Genomic DNA, 18,027 nt, shown 5'->3' with positions numbered 1-18,027 from the left:
AAACAATCCGATGGGATAAAATCAATATTAAAAACTATGAGGTGCTAGAATAGTTAGGGAAGACTTATTTGAAGTGAGACTTAGCTGAGCCTTAATAGGTGGAGAGGCAGGAAGACATTCCAAATCTGGGACAGCACAAGTAAAGGCACAGTAATAGGAACTTCATTCAGAGAAGTGATGAGAGATTGCACAGTGTGTGGCACATGGTAGGCACTTAATAAATGCTTGTTGACTGGCCAGGCTAGGAGCATGTTGAGGGACCAGGGATCAGACTGGATACATAAAAGGATACCAGATGATGGAAGGCTTAAATGAAAGAGACATTTGAGTAGTGGGAAACTGTAGTAGGTTTCTAAGCCTTAGAGCAAAATTTAAGCGACATGAAACGTGAAGCATGTGGAAGACATCAGTGATCCCTGACCTTTTTCTCTCCTCCCTCCACACAGCTCACTCTTGTTCTCAGAGGTGTCCTCCTCAGGTGACACATGTCCCATCAGTGCGGGGCTCCGGGAGGCGATTGGCACCTACATCAGCATGACCGAGGACCCATCATTAGACATCAGCGGCCAGGGGAGACTCAAGAAGGGGAATTAGGGCCAAAGCACTTGGAAGATGCTCTCCTGTGCCCTTCTCCTCTGCTGACTTTGGGAAAGTGACATAAAAGGGCTCTCTGGGCAGACCTTCTTTAAGGGCATTTCTTCTTCCTATGTGGCTTCATAGGCTAGTGGTGCCTCCCAAAATGGGAGCTAGAATTTGCTCAGTCAGGGTACTGCAGCCTTCCCTTGGCTGTCACTCAACTGAAATGTACCAAAGCCTGAGACAAAAAGTAAAATCACTCCATTAGCGAAGACTCCAATGCTTTCATTCAAAAACTCTCTTTCTCTCTTCTTGTGGGGCCTGGGCCCTCAACATCCTGGGTGAAATGAGTAGCCGGTTCCCCACAGGGTTCCAGCCTTGAGATAAGCCCAAGGCGGCTGCCTGGGAATCAAAGTGGACAAGTTCCAGCACAACTTAAAAACTGGCCTCGATATCATAGTGAAAATCTTCAGCTTCCCAGGTCTGTTACTTTTGTTCCCCCGAAGAGAGCGAGTCCTGTTTTCCTTTAGATGGCTCCCTTCCATATCCTCCCTGCCTAAGCTGCTCCATCTGTGGCCTGTTCCTGCCTTTTTTTTTTGTCATTGTCCCCTCTCTGTGACTCATCTGTCATTTCTGCCTGGTCCTCCTTCCGCCTCTGGGCTGGGGGAGATGGAGGTGATCACATCATCAGCCTTATTGATGGGCTCTTCCGCCATCTTGTGGACAGAAATGCAATTGCTACTATCTGAACCTTCATCCAGGCTTTTGTAAGGGTCACTGACTACCTGTAGAACTTCATATCCTAAAGGCAGGAACTAAGTGTCTCATCAATTTTATTCTACCCAAAGCTTGACCCAGGGCTTACATTAAGAATGTCTAGGTGAGAAAAATGCTGGCCCAGGAGGCAAGCAAATTGGGTTCCAATCCTGTTTCTTCCACTAACTGGCTCTATAACCTTAAGCAAGTCATTGGCCTGAACTTCAGTTTCTTCCTGTGTAAAATGAAGGGGCTGGATAAAACAGTGCCTAAGTTCCCACTATGTAACACTTCAGAGGGAAGAGAGCCTAGGCCTGGCTGGGTGCCAAGAGCGAGGAGGAAGGCCTGAGTCAAGGTGGGTGGGGGGCAAAGGCCAAGTCAGCTGGGCAACCCTGGGCCAGGAATGCTGCCTGCAGGCACAAGGCAAACCCCTTCTTGAAGAGAGAGCTACATCGGTAGCTTCTCAAACTTTTAATCAAAGGCTTAGGAGATCTGTTAATAAGATCTGATTTATTCAAGTTATCTTAAAACATTCTACAATGGAAACTATTATTAGACATGTACTGTATTATGAACCACGCACATTCTGCCATGCTTTGTCCAAGAACAACTCAAAACACCATAAAATGCCATTGATAGCTTTAAAATTGTGTGCCTGATGGACAGCCGAGGAAGACGAGAGACAATTTAACATTTCATTCAGATCCTAAGGTAAATGAAATTACTAGATCCATTCAGTCAATACATATTAGTGATGGGTAGTCAATAAAGGCATGGAAAATGGTCGTGATGGAACAGTTCAGTAATGTTTTCAAAATAGGGATGGCTTGTTTAAAAGTTCCAAGACACGACACTGGTATAAAACACTGGTGACCAACACGCTGATTCTCAGTTTGGGAGAATGGGGCACCAGTCTCCTTGTGGCTGGAATGCCCCTGACCACTGGCACATTTCTGGCCTGTGATTAGAATGTCCTTTTGAATGAACAGTGCTAGCAGGTGTGGGCTGTAGCCTGTCAGTCGTAGTGGATAGCAGTGTAAAAGATGATCCAAACAACCTAAAGGAGACATAAGAAGCAGAAATTAATCCCACAAGGCAATCTTGAGGAGGTTTCCAGGAATGGTGGTGAGCAGGCTGTATGTAGTCTCCCAGTTCCCTGTAGAGTGCTTCTCAGGGGATCAAAGGGGACCTGACTCTCTTCTGCCACACGAATCAAGCTACTAAAAGAAGCTATTTGGAATAAGGTCCTGTTGTGTTTGAAAACGTTATCACCCTAAGTCACAACCTTCTTAGCGATATTCAAGCCTTGGCTATCCTAGCTGGGATAAAGCTTAGAGAAGTGAAGATAATACTTCTGAGTCACACTACGCCTAAGTGACTAAGAAACTAAACACAGGTCCTCAGACTCCAAATCTAGCACACTCTTTCCACTCAAGTTAGGATATTTGAAGTGCCTAAGGGAATTATGAATATGATGCCATGAGACAGGAATAGATCAATTCTGATAGTGGAATACAGTGGAAAGAGCACTAGATTTAGAGTGAAAGGGCCTGGATTCAAATCCTACTCCTAGTGCTTACCCCCGTGTGACTTTATACAAGTCACTTGAGTTCCTGAGCCTTGAGTTTAGACCAGATGATTTAGCACTAAGTCTATGAGTCTATAATGAGTTTAAAAAAAAAATTATCTCTATTAGATCTCCACCAAATGTGCTAATGATGCAAATAACCCCAAAACCCTCCAATTCCCAATTCTGGACATCACTGAACCATAGAAACTGGAAAGGACTCAATTCTAGCCTCCTCTATTAAGTCTTTTTTTCCAGATTCGCCTCTTAATCATGTTGTGTTCAGGCAAATTTAAAAATTACAAGCAGCTGATGCAGTGTCAAGCAGCAAAGGGAACAGCTACCCGGGATCAGAGTTGTGCCAAAATATCTACCATAAGCGCTGTCCCTGGTAGATAATTAGGTGCTGTTGGTGTAGACAGAGAATCACAGGTGACAGCTAACATTTTACAACTGGAGGTCAAGATAACTGATGGAGACCATCTCCAGAAGCTAACATCTGGAATCCTGCAGACTAAGGAAGGAGGCAACTCTCTACTCTAAGCTGCATCAAACTCACGTATATGTGAGAGCCAAGACTTGAACCTTAAGACGAGACATAACAGAGCACAAGAGGTGCCTTTGAGAATCTGAAATGGGTGGAAATCAGAAGCACTCAAGTCAACTACTTGAATGTAAGCTCCTTGAGGAAAAGATGTGCCTCACGCTTTACATCTGTAATCCAGTACCTAAAACCTAACCTACTATGTGCATAGTACACAATTCATTGTAAACAGCTCTTTGAGATGGTACAACTTGGAGTAAGTCAGTCTATATAATGTGGTTCCTAACATAGTTTGATGTGGTACCACCTTAGCTAACAATAACAGGAGTCTAGTGTTTAGAACTAAAGATTAGTCCTGCTGTTCTCTGTTCTTGTCAAACCACATCTGGAGTATATTGTTCATAAATCCGGGGTCTCATTTTAGGATAGACATAGACAAACTGAAGTTATGCCCAGGGAAGGATGACTAAGATAAAGAGAATGTCTAAAACTATGTCATTAGAATAAATTCTGGTGGTTGAGCCAGATGAACAGAACACTTGGGAGATAAGATCAAGGTCTTCTAATACTTTAAGGGAAGAGATTAGCATTGTTCTTCTTAGCCCTGAAGGGCAGAACTAGGACTAATGGGTAAAAGTTACAGGAAGGCAGACTTCAGCCTAATATACGGAGGAAATTTTAAAATCAGAGCTGCCTAACAATGGAATGGGCTAACGGGCTCACTTTTGAGGTAGTGAATTCCCTGGGAGTTGAGGAGAGTATGGACCTGCTATTTTGCCAAGGTCTCCTCTTAGAAGAGTTTTATCCATCAGGAAGGCTGGTTTAGATGACCTCAGAAATCTTCTCCAAACATGTGAATAAAAGATTCTGATTTACTGAAATAACTAGAATCGACTGCCATTTGGAGAAAGAAAATAATTACCATAAACAGTGCAAAAGACGTCATAAAACCTTCTTTTGTGAGCTCCCACGTCCCGCCATAATCTTCTTCATCAATTTGTTGGAAGCTGCTGAAGTAGAGGTACAAGATGCCAGCATTGATCAGGCAGAATCTGAAAGGGGGAGACACATTAAGCCTCATCATAAATTCAGAAAATTCAGCACATTCTACAAGACCTAGGGTAAAAAACAGCTCCCTTCGTCCTCAAATTAGAGACAACCTTTACAACAACTTCAAAAACTCCTAAGCTTTTAAAAAGTGCCTACAAGACCTCTAGCAGCCAAGAGGTGCCACCTGAGGTATGAGCCAAGAGGGGTCAACTCTTAGTAAGATTCTGGAAGTTTACTCATAGAATAAACAAGAGTAAAACATCCCCAGCTAGCTTTTACCCCTGGGGACTAATACAAAGAGCACGAGTTCTACACCATAAATCCTGGCATGCTAAAAAGGGCTGATCTTTTCCTTACAAGCGTTGGTAAGAGAATGGCCTAATTCTTTCAGAACTTTCCCTGTTGCTCAGCAGCAGCAGCAGGAAAGTGCCCATGGAACCATTCCAGCCCCTGACCCCACCTCTTAGTTCATCCTTCAGAATGATTGATGGAAGCAGTCTCTCAGAAGGGCTGCCCTCACCCAAACAAGCACGAGGCACCAGTGTTAGGTTTTCTGCAGGCTCACGTGTTCTACGTCATTCAGACAGCAGGGTCAGGCCATGATTCCTGCATCCAAAATGACTCTAGCTTAGTTTTAAGGCTCCTGGCCCATCTAATTTTGTTGACTGATCAGGGCAGGGATCATTCCCAGGAACTGACATTCATGTCTTCATTATGTACCTTAAGTGGAAAATGGGAGAGATCATCCAATTGATCAACAAATGGTTATTATTAAAAATAGTCTAATTCTTTTATAATCTCCCTAGCAGCGTTAGCAACAGGAAAAAAAAAATCTACCCAAAAGCATTTCAGGTAATTAAGGCTTATTACGTGCTAGGTCCTGTGCCAGATATGCTGTGGGGAATACACAGGAAACGACATTGTTTCTGCCCTTAAAGAGCTAAGTCTATATGGAATGACAGGACCTAAATCCATAAAACTACCAAATAATGAAACAAGGCAAGCATTCCTTGAGAGGAAGTGTCCAGTGAGCACGAAAACACAATAATGAACCTAGCATGTTCAAGAGACAATAAAGCAGCTCTGGCTTTGGAACGAGTTTTGACTGGTCACTGTTTTAAGAATGACCATTCTAACAACAAAGCCAAGCCCCAGTGTAGAGCCATCAGAGCCAGAGTGGCCTAGCAGTGGCAACTGGACTAAATGCGCAAGATCTAAAGAGTGGATGCACAGTCCTCCCAGTGTAGCAGGATTACCTACTTCAGCTCAAGTGACTTAAGGGAGCTGAGATAATTAAATATTTTCACTTAAAAACATTTTAGTGATGTGATGGATGAGAAATACCAGGAGATTCTGACCTAAAGGGCAACTTTTATGAGCTCAACCCGCCCCTTAACCCTAAATTAAGCCAGCTGAAGAAGTGAAGTGATAGGCAGAACTAAAAGCCAAGCAAGTATGATAAGCCTGCTCGGCTGAGAGAAAAAATATTGCTTTTAACCACCTAACATTCCCTATAGCCTTTCCAGCGAATATCAAACAAGGTATCAAACCAAGGGAGTGAAAGAATCTATTGTGGAGGCAAGGCAGTACCCTATAAGTATAATACACTGGCAGAACAGTATGGAAGTAAAGACTCGAGGTAAAGCAACACAATATTATCATTTGGTCTAAATGAAGCCAAGAACAGGCCTATTTTCTTTTGAAAAATAATTTTATTTCCTAGAGTAAGTTTACTTCTCAGGAACTGCACAATTAACTGGATATCCAATACAGAATCCCCCCTCTCTATTATTAGATCAAATTACACTAACAGATTTTAGGGTGTGGGAGAAGCAATTACAAAAAAATATTTGCATGACCTTTCAGAAATCAATGCTGAAATCTAGGGCTAGAAAACTGTCCCAAAGGTAGTTCGTTGTGATGACCTAACCAGAATCAAGTCTCATTTTCTCTGGTCCTCCCCACTACTTTCCAGTGATATATACCAAACCTATATTGAATTAGATGGCATTTAAAATCAGGGTCAAGGACTATCTTAAACTCAGAAAGTACTCTTTCCCAGAGCAACTGTCAGATAAAAATCCCACAAATTCCCTCCTGCTCCAAAACCTTGAAGCTTGGAGGATATGCAAGAGGCCAAACTGACCTCCTAAGTCAAGGCTCCTTTGAACTTATATACAGTGATGCCCTAAGACTGCCAGTAGTTTCTCCATCTTTTTCCCTGAGTTTCAGCCAAACTGACTATATGGAACTTCAAGATTGTGAGGTGTAACATTCAGGTATAGGTTTACTTTGATTTTTTCCTTCCATCATCCATGAGACATGACTTTCTTTTTACTCAAGCTATTTTTACATATTCTAATATGGGTCAATAATATTTCACAATAGCTTGAAATTCAAACCAGAAATGTGAAGATAAATTAAGTGCCAAATTCAGTGATATGAGGTAGTCAATAACATGCCATATGTATTTACTTGCTAAATTCTCCCACTTCACTCTTTCCCTTTAAGAGAAGGGATGGAGAGGATGATGCAAGTGTCTAGGTACTGGTCCACTACCTCATTTAAAAACCCTCCATTAAAGGAAATCATCCCAAAGCCCCTTTAAGAGTCAATGGCATTCCCAGTCTTAGCCACATCTCAAATATTCAAAGAATCAATCAGAATCACAACTGTTCACAAGTTCGAATTACTAGCTGATGCAAGACTTTACATTGCCTTATCCACAGGAGGCTCGACCAACTTTTGTGACTAAATTTCTATATGGTCTCTGGAGGAAGTCTGAGGTCTTCTCAGCTGCAGATGAATTTGGGGAAATTTCCCTTCTGTCTTCACTGAAGGGCTGTGTTCCTATTACTAATATTGGAAGCTCCTCTTGGTCTGGATATCAAGAATCTGTTGCAATTCCTCATCTTCAAATCGACCCTCCAGGCTTGGAATCAGAGCCTTAGCCTCTTCTGCTGTCTTAGGACAAAAGTTTGCTAAACAGGCCAACTCAAATTTATGGAGCTTTTTCTGGAGTAACAAACTCCGAACACTAGCAATGGTTTCCCTGTTTTTAAAACGACTAAACCGTGTAGTGTAGTTTAGAGTTTTCATGAAAACCTCTTAAAGTTCTTGTTTGTCCTCTGCACTTTCATTCTGTTGCTTTTGATGCTTTAGAAGCATGTGAACTTCAGAATTTAGAAGAGTTTCTGCTGTTCTAAACTCTTTGGGGAAGACAAGCTGCAAGATGTCTTCCTTCACATCTCCAGTGCCAGGGTCGCTGCCTCCAAACAGGCCTATTTTCTACAGTTAATTCTTGCCACTCATTAGTCTGTTTCTTATCATTTGTTTCAAAGAAAAAGTAATTGTTCTAGTAGCTGAACTTATTTGATAGGATATAAAGAACACTAGAATCGTTAAACATCAGAAGACAAAGTCTGAGTCCTCTACCTTGCTACCTGTGAGACTCTGGGAGAAATACTTAATGTCTTGGGGTCTCAGTTTTCTCACCTGTCAAATACAGGTAATAATGCTTGGTCGATAATACCAATCGTAACTTCACATTAATCTAGCCCTTTACATCTGCAAAGTGGTTTTTTTGCACACATTAATTAATTTGGTTCTCATGGCAGCAGTGCAAGGATTATTATCCCCATTTTACAGATAAGGAAACAAACCCAAGGGTCACACAACAGAAATCAGTAAAGGTTGTAAGGATATGAGATAATATAATGTTCCTGTCAGCTGGAAAGTGCTACATAAATATCTGGTGACATTTTAAAACAGAATCTGGATTAACACCAGAGTTATCTCCTTTCCTGGAGACCTGACCTCACACAGCTGAAGATCAGCCACTTCCTCTTGTTCTGAGATTCTTTCCTCCTCTCTTCCAAGACTGGGCTCAGGGCCAATTCACTGCTCATTAGCATTTTCACTCATCTGGTTTTGCTTTCTCTCCCTCAGAAAGCCTAAATAGGACAAGGAGACTGAAAGTGAGGGCTTGGAGTATTTGAAGAGTTAATTTGTACCTTTCATATTTTTTTAAAAGGAGTACTTTAATACCACCCTCAATCCCAAAGATGCTGTATGTTTTCTGGTAACATGAGTTACCAAGCAGTCTGGCGCAGGAGATCACGAATTAGCCTGGGAATCAGAAAGACTTAGGTTCAAGGGCTGCCTCTAACACACTGCTTCTGTGATCCTGGGAAGCCCCTTAGCCTCTCCTCAGGCAACTCTCTAAGACTAAATTGCAGAAACAGTTGCAGGCTGCCTCGGTAGAGGGAATTTCTTTCCTGAGAGTTTCCTACACCAACGATGTCACAAATCCAAATCCAACAATAACGTAGCAGCAATCAGTTACTGGGAAGGAAGACTCTACAATGTAACAAAGTCTAGAGCAGGATCAGGCACATGGTATATGCTGAGGAAACACTTGCTCTAAAAAGAATACAAGTAAAGCCAGGCCCTCATTCAACTGAAAACACCCTTTTTGGAGGGAGAGGGAGGGAACACTTGAGGCTTTCCTTCCACTCAGCTCCTATGTGATGCCTCATTCTGGCATGGAAATGTCCCGAGTTCTTGAAGGCAATGAGATATGTAACAGAGATTGAGCTTGGGCCAAGTTCTACCGTGCTAGAAAGGTTTCAGGAACAGAGCGGTAACACTGCACGTTTACGGTCTGTAACTCGACTAACAAGGCTGGCTACAGGGTAATTCACTCTTCTGCCACTGTGACTATTGAAGACAATCTACCAAGTCACTGAGTTTTTGATCTGCATCACTGAGGAGGTAACGGATCCTTGACAACTGATATAATGGACGACATTTTTGGATGGCAGAATCCTGGGATGGTGGAAAGAACCACAAGAGAGTAAGAGTCAGAAAGCCTGGGTTCCAGGCCCAGCTGCACCATGTAACTGGCCCCATGACTGAGACTCAGTTTCCTGATCTTAAAAATGTGAAAGATAACAATATCACAGGCCTGCTGTAAAGATTAAAAGAGTGACAGGCCATGACAGTGCTCTGTAACCAACACTTGTTTTACCCCCACTTCCAAGCAATCAACTGGAATTGCTTTCAGCAGGATTTAAGGGGGGGAATGAGGGTCTACATTACCTATGAAGTGAGAAAACACAGGCATGATTCAAAAGTGCCCTTGTCATTAGGGACCCCTATCATTCTGATAAGACACTTCTTTAATTTAGTCTTATAGCCAGGTAGACATACTCTTAGAAGCTCATGAATCAAGTGAGCCACTCACATCAGACCAGATTTATCTATGAGTCCTTTGAGAGGCAGGGGTTGTACTGGCAGGGCTGACAGTGATTTTCTCCAGATAACAAGGGATGACAACACAGTAACACACCTTGAGGGCACAACTTCCTCTACCCTGAACTCCTTAAAGAGCAGGGACCTACAGGAACCCTTGCCAAGGCAAAGACTCAGCTGTCCAGAGCTGACACCATAGCAGCTCACATTTCTATATGGTTTTAAAGTTGACAAACTGCTTTTCTTAAAACAACCCTATGAGATGGATAGTGCATTCTTCCCATTTTATAGATGAGGTAAATGAGTCCTGAGGTGATAAGGAGTTTGCCTGTAATCACAGTGCTATCAAGCAGAAGAGCCAGGACTCAATCTCAGGTCTCCATTACACCACACCACCTTCTCTTTCTCTACTCAATAAATACTTTCAGACACAATTTTGAAACTTCTGAGAGTACAGTTCCCAGTGACGAGCACTTGCTTTAGCACATTCCTCTATATGCCAGAAGAGTAATTCTCCGAAGAACTAATGTCCTACATTTCAGTGAAAGTAAGGGGCTTTGTTTTACAATAATGGAGACTATGACATGTTGGAAACTCATGACTTACACTGCTATTCCCACGAAGCCCTTCAGTGGCACCACTCCCCAAATGACGCCCAGGACAACTGCAATGATCTGTCGGAACCAGTAGATCACATCTAAAAATTCATCCTGTGGAAAAGGCAAATAGGTTGAATTAGAGCCTGAACATGCTGACCAATAAGTCAGGCAGACAGCCTGAAGAGAATGCTAGTATCATGGAAGATGACCAGGCTTCCAATACTGCCTCTGCTGCTGTGGGACCTTGGGTACCTCTCTAGACCTCCATTTCCTCATCTATAAAACAAGGAGGTTGCTCTTTCCAAGCTCTAAATCTATGATCCTATGACGATCATATATCCTAAGGCCTCCCACTGAGGGGAGGATGGAACAAATCTTCAAACTTGGAAATATCGGGGTTGTATAACTATTCCCCCACAAAAGTTAGTACAAATGAAAGCCAAAGTATCAAATTTTTAAAAGTACTTTGTTGAGACTGCTTATACAGTTTACAAAAGGAATGTAGTGAATAGCCTTAGTGGCCAAGGACAACTTTATACAGCACATTAGAAACATTTTTAAGGATATTAGTAATTTGGATTTCATGGATATATCTCATGCTGCTTCCAGTCTTTGTACATACATCAGGAACTAAATGGGAAGACCTAGGTAGATTCAGTTCAATTATGTGGCTATGTGGAAGGCATTGGGCTAGGTTCAGGAAATACAAAGACGTCTGGCCCTCAAGGAACTTACATTCCACTAGTGGAACATAACTATACACAAGTAAATACTAAGTTATATGCAAAATAATTTTGAGATTGTGTTAATGAGGAAGAGGTATCAGAAGATTGTGAAAGGCCTTGTGTAGGAGGTATTATCTGAGCTATGGCATAAAAGAAGCTAAACATTCTTTAAGGCAGAGGCGAGGAAGGAATATATTCCAGGTATGAGGTATCACTTGTGTAAATTCGAGACATCCTTAAGGGGAACAGCTAGCAGGCCAATTTGGAGTGGAGTATGTACAAAAGGAGTAATATTAAATAAAATCAGAAAGGTAGATGGGTCAGATTGTGGAGAGCTTTAAAAGTCAGGCTGATGAATTTATATTCCTGACAGACTCATATGTGTGCACACAGGCACATACTCTTATCCCAGGATGAGACAAGTTTTCCCCAACACACACACACACACACACACACACACACACACACACACACACGATAGGGTTATTTATTACATTTCTTTTGTGACTTTTATAAGCAGCTTCAAATATTACTTTTTAAAAAAAAAAAAATTTTGAGCTCCAAATTCTTTCCCTCCTCCTTCCTTAAGAAGGCAAACAATTTGCTACAGATTATACCTACGCAGTCACGCAAAGCATATTTCCATATTAGCCATGTTATAAAACAGACCAAAAAACCCAAGAAAAATAAAGTAAAAAAAATAGTATGCTTTGATCTGCATTCAGACTCCATCAGTTCTCTCTCTAAATGTGGATAGCATTTTTCATCATAAGTCCTTCAGAACTGTCTTGGATCATTGTATTGCTGGGAATAGTTAAGTCATTCACAGCTGATCATCGTATAATATTGCTGTTACTGGCAACATATTACTTTTCTTTTTCCAGTTTACTTGAAGCACTTTTATTTTTCCTTACAGGATGACACACTGGGCATTACAATTCTCAACTCTTAGAGTGACTTGCAAATTTTGGTATTTTATTGTCACATGAGAACATTAAGTACAAAAATCTTAAATTAACTACATGCACAAATTTCGAGGTTGGAAATGCCAACATTTTTGCAACTCAAAGCTGAGTAACTTAAGCCCCAAGACACATGGGGGAGGCCCCCTCCCAGCATGACAGTGGATTAAGAAAAAACAAAACTGGTTCCAAGAATTCCTGCTAGGATGGCAGCAACACATTTAATAAACTCTTGCTAGCCTTAGCACATCTTTCAGATGTGGAAATCTGACCTTTAGATACCTTGTACAGACAGGAAGCTTTACAGAACTAAACTGTATAGCTGTTGCGTGTCAACCAGCGGGATACTATATTGCCGTATTATCAGGTTAATTCTTTATAGAGGTTAACTCAGCCTTAGCTATGAAAATGACCTATATCAGGGTTTAGATCAAAGATATGCACATGGTAGGCTAAAATACACACCAAAGGAACAACTACTAAACTTGAACACGAGGTCAAATCAATAACGGTTCAACAATATTAAAAGTACTGATACTAGATACAAACTTCCCCAAGTACAAGTTTCTTTTCAAAGAAGGCTTATTCCAGTTTCAAGAAGCTAACATAAGGTATATTTTTGCCAGGGGAAATTTTTACTTTGTGAATATTCATGCAGCAAATGCTATGCATTTGCTAGCAATCCATTTAGAAGCACTTGCAATGGACAATGGATGGGCCAGATTCATCATATTCCTGCTCATCACATTATTTCTTACAAATTTAAGTTTTTTGGTGCTTTTGATTGATAACAAGTAACAATACAATTACAATCCCCAAATTTCCAAGTTTGAATATTTATTACCTCTCCTCCCCATTATGAGAGGTCCCAGGATATATGATCATCATAGGAGTTTAAATTTAGAGCTGGAAAGATGGCAATAAGAAGCCATAAGACATTTTAGAGCAGAGACGGGAAATGGTCATATGCATTTTAGGAATTTCAATTTGACAGCAGGGAGGGTGGATTGGAGAGGAAAGAGATTGGAAGCTGGGAGACCAACTAGAGGAGGCTAGTACAATAGTACAGATAAAGATCCAAACAGGGGAGCAGAGGAGATAGTCAGGCTTGACTGATAAGACTTCCATCACACTTAATCATTCTCCCCCAGGCAAGAACCATACATGTTAAAAGCCACTGGAGGCAGGTGCCAGAACTAACATAAAAGGAACTCAACATGTCTAAAGAGATGAAAAAGGAGAGTTCTGCTATAGAAGTATATGACAATTTCTAGTTTCTTATCTGTACTTAGGTCTAAAGGCCACTGCTTGCACCAAGCGATCTAAAAAGTTGCCCAAGGCTATAAAGGGGAGATAACAAACAAGTGGTTCCAGATTTTGCAACTTTTGCACAGAATCCTGTAAGTTAGGCCAGAATAGGGCCTATCTAACTGCTGGTCATCAAATTTCTAATAATCAAGGCAAAAGCACAGACATTTAGTGACCCTGAGACTCAGGCTAGTGGCCAGTATGCCCAGGGCTATGGAGGCCAAGTGGAACCTTGGGAGAGTCAGAAATGAAGACCAAAAAAAAGAAGAGGAATCTGATTTAATGGTCCCAGAAAATCAAGAGGATATGGATCTAAAACTCAAAATGGCACAGCCCAGCCCTGAAAGTCCCAGATATAATAAACAAAATGAAGTCAGAGAACAGCTTGGTACACACCCCAGCCCCAACCTTGTCAGCTTTGGGGAATAGAGAGAGAAATATTAACCCTAACCTCAACACACTCAACTGCTTATTCTCAATATTCTCTCTAGATCTATCTCTCTCTTTGATGCTCCAAATAAGGACAAGTATGGTCCTACCCACCTTCCACCCTGGACGATGCAGAATGTGTGTGTGTGGGGTGAGTTCAAGGAAGGCATATGAGATATAGGGATCAGGGACACATCTACACACAGCTACACTCTAGGTCTCAGTCCTTTGAGGTCCCTGTCCCCTCCTTACACAGGCACATCCCTTTCCCAGGGTGACATTAACATTCCATAAAAACACACACACACACACACACACACACACACACACAGAATCACAAAATATCAGAGATTGAAAGGGCTTGTAAGAGAGTATTTAATTTAGTCCCTGCATTTTATAGGCTGGAAAAACTGAAGTCCAGAAATAGCTATCTTTCAGGTCACTGACGGACAAATCTAGAACCAAATTGTCCCGACATCCACCCTAACCCAGCAATCATTCCATTATACTACACCATGCTACATCTCCTCTCACACACAGCTCCCTGGGGAATACCTCTTCTCATACTCTCAATCTGCACCCCACACTCCTACACTTCCTACACATATACTATCTTTCACACATTCAAGGACTCTAGGCATGACATAGCTCCTCACTGTCACTTCATACCAAGGTAACAGTCTCCTTTCCTAGTTTCCCCTCCCTCATAAACATATCTCATATCATATCTCATAACTCATATCTGGCCTTCTATCTAATGCTTCAAAAGCTGATATAATTCTACCTCTCATATGTCCAATCACACTCTCACACGTCTCCCAACAAGCTCTTCATACGCAAGTCTCCTTCACTCATGGCATCCTCTAGGGTATTTTATTCAGTTATAGGTGCTACAGTTTAAAGGCATTTATAAACTAGAATGTCCAGAAGAGAGGAACCAGGATGGTGAGGGGTCTCAAGTTCATGACATACGAAGGTGAACTGAAGGAACTAGAGATTTTTTGCCTGAAGGAGAAAAAACTCAGGGGGGAGCAGGATAGCTGTTTTCAAAAAAAGAGAGATTAGACTTATTTTATTTGTTATTCCCTACCCCCCAAAGGGCTGAACCAGGAGCAGTAGTTGGAAATCGTAAAGAGACAACTTTATCCTTAATGTTGCACAAGACTTTCTAATGATTAGTGCCCTCCAAAAGTGGAACTGATTGGTAGGGAATGGGGAGGTCTTCAAACAGGGTTAGATGATGATTTGGTCCCTTCTAACTCTGAAATTCTGTGATCAAGTTGATATATGCAAATATATTCACATTTGCCTTGTCGGGTAACGGGTCTTCTCACCTCCCTCATTCATACATCACTGGATAAGAGATTCAGCGTTTTAAGAAATATGAGAGGCCACTTAGTGCTACCCCTTCATTTTAGAATGCATAATCTTCCTCTCCCTTCTCATCTCCTTCCAAAGCTATTCACTTCCTAGCTGTGTGACCCTTGGCAAGTCACTTATCTTCTGCTTGCCTAAGTTTTCTCATCTGTGAAATGAGGATAACCTCTAGGGGTTGTTGAGAGGATAAAATGAAATAATCTGTGTAAAGCACTTTCAAATTTTAAGTGCTACATAAATACTGGCGCTTGGTGATTGCTACCGATAACAAATTATCAAGCACATTCACTCAACCAGCCCTACCTCATTTTGCAAATGGGGAAACTGAGGCCTGAGAGGTGATGTGACTCGTGCAATATAATATGATTCTCAACCTCCCCCACACTGCCCCCGATAAACATGAAAAAAAAATCGTTCCACCTTTTCACCGAGGTGACAGGTCATTTCGCATCCAGGCACACACTGGCTTTCGAACTCTGCCCTAGTGTGACAGGTCAGCGGTACACACGTATGTGCGCTAAGCTCTCCTCCCTCCCCCGCTTCCATACATATTAACCCCTTGCAACAAGGGAGACAAATCCTACTGCACACACGGGCACCAGCACACACGCACGTGGGCTCTTCTCTACCTCAAGATGATAGGTCCCCCCACCTACACACACCCCACATATGCTTTCAGCCCTTGGCACCAGGGTGACAGAGACCGTTCACTCACGTGTGAGCACACACGCACTCGCGTTCTTAGCCCGGTGTGACAGGTTCTCCCCCCACCCCGTGCGCGCGCGGACACACACACACACGTACTGCCCGCGGCCCCCTCCCCCTCCGGCCCCGCACCTTGTCCTCCCAGGCCGCGTCGCTCCGCAGCGCTTTGCTCCAGGCCGAGCCCTTCGGGGCGCCGTTGGCCAGGTGCGGCTGCGGCGGCTCCTCCTTCCGCCTCCCGCCGCTCATCCTCCCTCAGTCCGTTCTTCCGTCAATCCGTCCGTCCTTCCGTCCTACCGCTGGGCCGGGACTGGAGCCAGGGAGCAGAGCCTCCCTCTCACAGGGCCCAACAGCCCGCCCTCGGCCAGCCGGCTCCGCGTCTAGCCGCCCTTCAACTAAGCAGGCAATGCGCGCGATCTTATCCGAGGTGGGGGTTGGGGGGAAGGGGGGGGTGTCAAACGCGAGAAGGGCGGAGAGCAGGCCTAGCGTCCTCCCGCTGGCGTGCTACGCAGCCAATCAGGGATCAGGAAGCGCCAACGCGTGAGGATGGCCCCGCCCCTCCCCTTCCCGTCCCCCCCTCCCTCTCCCGAGGCGTGAGCATAGCTCACGTGACAGACTCCGCTTGGGGTGGATTTCAGCGCTACGGGAAGAGAAAAGGGCCAATTTGAAGCGGCCAGTGAGAGGGTGAGACTAGCTAGTCTGGATCAGAGTCCCTTCGCGCCTGGGGGCCTGCTGTGCGTAAATCCTTCTCCTCAAACTTCGCCCCCACCCCTGAATCTGGCTTTCCTATTAGCCCGCCCGCCCGCCCCGCCAGGTGTCTAGAGAAACTCCTCAGAGGTGGCTGGCATTTTACAGAAAATAAAGTCCAACCTCATCTTCCGTCTGAGCAATCTATCTTAGGGAGGTAACTGGCCCAAGGCCTCTTAGGTAGAAAGCGACAACGCATAGAAATAAAGTGGACCGTGCAAGCTCAGAGGTCATCTGGTCCACCTTCCCCCTCCCCCCCTTCAGTTATAAAAGGAACCTGAACAAGCCCTCGGAAGCACCCACTCTTCCAAGGGCATGCGTGCTGTGTGGGTTCCACGGGGGTCTTTGGCACTCGAGTGTCACCGACGCCTTTTAATAATAATAATTACCCAGAAGCTACGTCTCTTGACCTTTTTATACGGCACAATTTTATACCCTAACTTTAGATGTAGTATTTCTTTCAATAGTTTTGGTTTTTGCCAGTTAAAAAAAAGAAACTAGGAACAGGAGAGGAAAAATCCTTTGTAACACAGGGAATCAAAACCGCGTCTCCGACTCCCAGGCCAGGTCTCTCCTCTCCACCTCACACCCAGCAGAATTTATTTAAAGGTAAGAAGGAATGGAGGGGGGGTAAAGCTATCAAAAGGAAGAGGGGAGGCAGCGTGGCATAGTGGTTGAAGACTGACACGTTAAGGTGAGCCCCGTGTATACCAGGGACATCCAATGAATCACGGGTCTGAACAAAAAAAAGGATGATAGACCCAGCAAATAGAACTGGCCGCCCATTCTGGAAGACTGGCCCTGACAGTTGTGGAATAACCCTGGACGTGCCCCTGACAGGCCGGTCAGAAACGTCCCTAGAAACTAAGGTGAAGATCTCAAGTCACAGGCCTAGTTCCAAAGAAAACAAAAACACACAGGCAGAGATCTGGAGTCAGGAATGCAGATTCCCATCCCAGCTCTGTGTCTCTTAGGTGTTGTGACCATGAACCAGACCCTTAACCTTCAACTTCAGTTTACACAACCCTAAATATACAACTCTCTTCTCATAGGGTTATTGCGAAGTCGGCTCTCTTTCAACTAGAGCAATGTGCTATCTGGAGAGGCAGTGGGCTCCCAGAGAAGGCATGAACACTAGTCAGGCATATATTAGGGGACATCCTTTCTTAGGTATGAAGTTAAGATTAGATAATATCTCAAGTCCCTTCTCCATTTAAGATTCCGTGACCACTTTTCAGCCTTAGTCTCAAAGTCTTCAGTTGAGGAACCAGGAGGAGAAATGACTTCTCATGGGCCCAACCATCCTAAAACGATATATAAATGTGAGCGATGATTATTAAAACATTATCTTTCACTATCCAGGCTAAAGTGGAGAGCGTTTTCTCTAACACTGGGAGTACACAGCCCAAAATGACAGACTCAGGCTCCCTGG

General features: G+C 43.3%; 2 protein-coding genes and 1 pseudogene across 2 annotated transcripts in view; 1 reads left to right on the top strand and 2 right to left on the bottom strand.

Moving 5' to 3' along the window:
• Positions 1 to 831, top strand: part of SLA2 (Src like adaptor 2) — a 40,287-nt gene extending 39,456 nt beyond the window's left edge. The window contains exon 8 of the mRNA XM_036751393.1: positions 447 to 831. Within this exon, the coding sequence (XP_036607288.1) occupies positions 447 to 594 (148 nt within the window). The 3' untranslated portion in view covers positions 595 to 831. The remainder of the gene's footprint in view (positions 1 to 446) is intronic.
• Positions 832 to 1,822: 991 nt separating this feature from the next.
• On the bottom strand, positions 1,823 to 16,366 carry RAB5IF (RAB5 interacting factor). Its single transcript, XM_036751868.1, has 4 exons — positions 15,984 to 16,366; positions 10,353 to 10,456; positions 4,366 to 4,495; positions 1,823 to 2,389 (listed from the first exon to the last, which is right to left on the bottom strand). Exons 1-4 carry the CDS (start codon positions 16,095 to 16,097, stop codon positions 2,348 to 2,350), a joined length of 390 nt encoding a protein of 129 aa, XP_036607763.1. The 5' UTR covers positions 16,098 to 16,366; the 3' UTR covers positions 1,823 to 2,347.
• LOC118841183 lies at positions 7,270 to 8,407 on the bottom strand (annotated as a pseudogene).
• Positions 16,367 to 18,027: the final 1,661 nt, after the last annotated feature.

This window comes from Trichosurus vulpecula, chromosome 3, assembly GCF_011100635.1.
Source record: "Trichosurus vulpecula isolate mTriVul1 chromosome 3, mTriVul1.pri, whole genome shotgun sequence".
In the NCBI taxonomy this organism is placed as follows: Eukaryota; Metazoa; Chordata; class Mammalia; order Diprotodontia; family Phalangeridae; genus Trichosurus; species Trichosurus vulpecula.
The sequence above is the reverse complement of the archived record's forward strand: the minus strand, read 5'-3'. Positions and strand labels throughout refer to the sequence as shown.

Coding starts and splice junctions, on each gene's coding strand:
- RAB5IF (XM_036751868.1), bottom strand. CDS start 16,097: ATGAGCGGCGGGAGGCGGAAGGAGGAGCCGCCGCAGCCGCACCTGGCC. Junction 4,496..10,352: donor GGCTTCGTGGGAATAGCAGT/GTAAGTCATGAG, acceptor TCCCCCTTTCAG/ATTCTGCCTGATCAATGCTG. Junction 2,390..4,365: donor CGTCTTTTGCACTGTTTATG/GTAATTATTTTC, acceptor TGTCTCCTTTAG/GTTGTTTGGATCATCTTTTA.